This window comes from Octodon degus, unplaced genomic scaffold (assembly GCF_000260255.1).
Source record: "Octodon degus isolate 3935 unplaced genomic scaffold, OctDeg1.0 scaffold00302, whole genome shotgun sequence".
Lineage (NCBI taxonomy): Eukaryota > Metazoa > Chordata > Mammalia > Rodentia > Octodontidae > Octodon > Octodon degus.
Window position 1 is genome coordinate 164,667 of NW_004524878.1, and position 2,370 is coordinate 167,036.

General features: G+C 35.5%; 1 protein-coding gene across 1 annotated transcript in view; it reads right to left on the minus strand.

Annotated features, from left to right (window-relative positions):
* The window catches only part of LOC111814374 (olfactory receptor 5P3-like), a 1,643-nt gene extending 1,004 nt beyond the window's left edge, over window positions 1–639 (minus strand). Inside the window, exon 1 of the mRNA XM_023707593.1 lies at window positions 8–639. Coding sequence (XP_023563361.1) covers window positions 8–639 — 632 coding nt within the window. The remainder of the gene's footprint in view (window positions 1–7) is intronic.
* Between the last annotated feature and the right edge of the window lie 1,731 nt (window positions 640–2,370).

A 2,370-nucleotide genomic window follows, 5' to 3' on the forward strand; every position in this document is an offset into this window, starting at 1 on the left:
GACAAACACAGTGAATACAATGATGGAACCAGAAGAGATAGCTGGAACTATTTCAGAAGTAAAGTCATGAGAACAAGAAAGCTTCAAAAGTGGTGAATAGTCACAGAAAAAGTGATTGACCTTATTTGGTCCACAGAAAGGCAGACTTAATAAACACCCAGTGAATGTCCAAGCGTTTACACAGCCACCCAGGTAGGAAGCACCCAGTAAGAGAATGCAGACCTTGGGGGACATGTGGCTGGAGTACAGCAGGGGTGAACAGATGGCCACATAACGATCATAGGCCATGGCAGCCAGAAGGAAGCACTCAGCTGTCCCAAATGTTACCCCAAAGCAGAGTTGGGCTATACAACCAGAAAAAGGAATCAAAATTCTTTTCCTGAGGAAGCCCATGAGCATGACAGGGGTGACTGATGAGGAGTACCCAATGTCTACAAAGGCCAAATGGCAGAGGAAAAGGTACATTGGGGTATGGAGCTGAGGGCTGCTTCTGATTAGCACGATAATGCTAATGTTGGCCATTAGTGTGACAACATAGATTCCTAAAAAAACAATAAATAAAATGGCACAAACTTCAGTATCATCTGTTAACCCCAAAATAATGAACTCTGTCACAGGTGTGTAGTTTCCAGTCTCCATCCGTATTGAGAATGATGTACACTGAAAGACAATAAGCAGATGTTAAAAAAAAAATAAGCAGATGTTAGAATAAAATAAATTAGTACAGTTTGCATATTTATTTTTACAATAACAATGTAGTATAAATTATACAAACAGAGATAATCATTTTCTAATTTGGGGGAAATACTTTCATATAACACTTAATGTAAGAATATGATAAAGTAAATACCCGTTGACATATGACCAGAAATATACAGAAAAAACAGTTTCAGAAGATTTAATACACTAAAACTATGTGTGAATTATGTTTTTAGAAGAATAACCATTTTTTTCTTTCAAGAATTCAATGTTTCCAGTGTGCTGGCATACCCCTCTAATTTCAGCATTTGAGAAGCTGAGGCAGGAGGATTCTCACAAGTTCCAGTCCAGTCTGGGCTATGTAGTGAGTTTAAGGCCAGACTGAACTCCATAGGAAGACCCTATCTCAAAACAAAAGCAAACATAATTAAGTGACAAGTAGATAGAATTTACAGGCACATAGGGGCAGGAACACATTGGAATTAGCCACCATGTGCTTAGTCAGACATGCTATTACATTTTAATTTTTAATAGAAATGCTTAAATTATGTTATGTGTGAACTAACTGAACAAAAACATGCCATATTTCAAACACCACACATATATGTGGCTGAACTGCAAAGTGCTGCCTTTTTCTTTGCTGGAGACAAAAGGAGAAACTTTAAGACTCAAGATAGGCTGAAACCATAATATTTTAAAGGAAATGCACGTATATTGCACAAAAGCAGAATAGACATGAGTGTCAACACGCAATAGCAGCAAAATGTTTGCCTGAAATGCCATAGCTTTGCACTCACACTGGCTCTGGATTAGATTCCAGCTTCATAAATGATAATACATAGAATATTTGAGTTTATGTAAACAGTACAATACTTGTAGTTATTGTTTTGTTTAAAGAAAACACTTCACAGTATGTCTGTTTTGAATAAGATGATGGATGTAATAATACCAAGCACTTACCATAGAAGCAAGCAAAGACAGAACAAATGAAAAACACTGTATAATAACCATCCATAAACTACTAATATAACAATGAAAGCAAATAATTCTGTATCTATAGAAAGAAAACCTATTACCTGTAAATTGTATACCTGAACAATAAGGACAAACACCAAAGAACTATCAATGTAAAGCAAGAATATACTTATGAAAAAAGGAGTCTTTGGGGACATAGTCCTAAGAGTACATGACTTGTTTGTGAACAATGTATTGAAAATTCATCATAGTGGTCAGAAGAACAAAATAAAACTAAAAATGCTCATGTAAATATATATCTAATATCATTTATACATTTATCTTTGCATGCATGAGTCTTATAGGATGAAAACATTTTTTCCATAACTTTATTGAGAGACAAATAGCAATGAGAGAGTTTCAAATCAAATTAGTAGGACAATTTCAATAATCATCACACTGCAGGCTCTCTTCCCAGTGGTTATTCACTGCAAGATGCAGACATGATATTTATATTTTTCCCATAATTTTATTGATAAACAAATAGCAGTGAGACAGTTTCAAATTAAATTGGTAGGACAGTATCAATAATTAACACATTACATACATTCTTCCTAGTGGTTAATTGCTCTACAAGATGCAGACATGGGGCTGGAGAGATGGCTCAGTGGTCTAAAGCACCTACTTAGAACAAGCTTAGCAAAAGCATCAGGGACC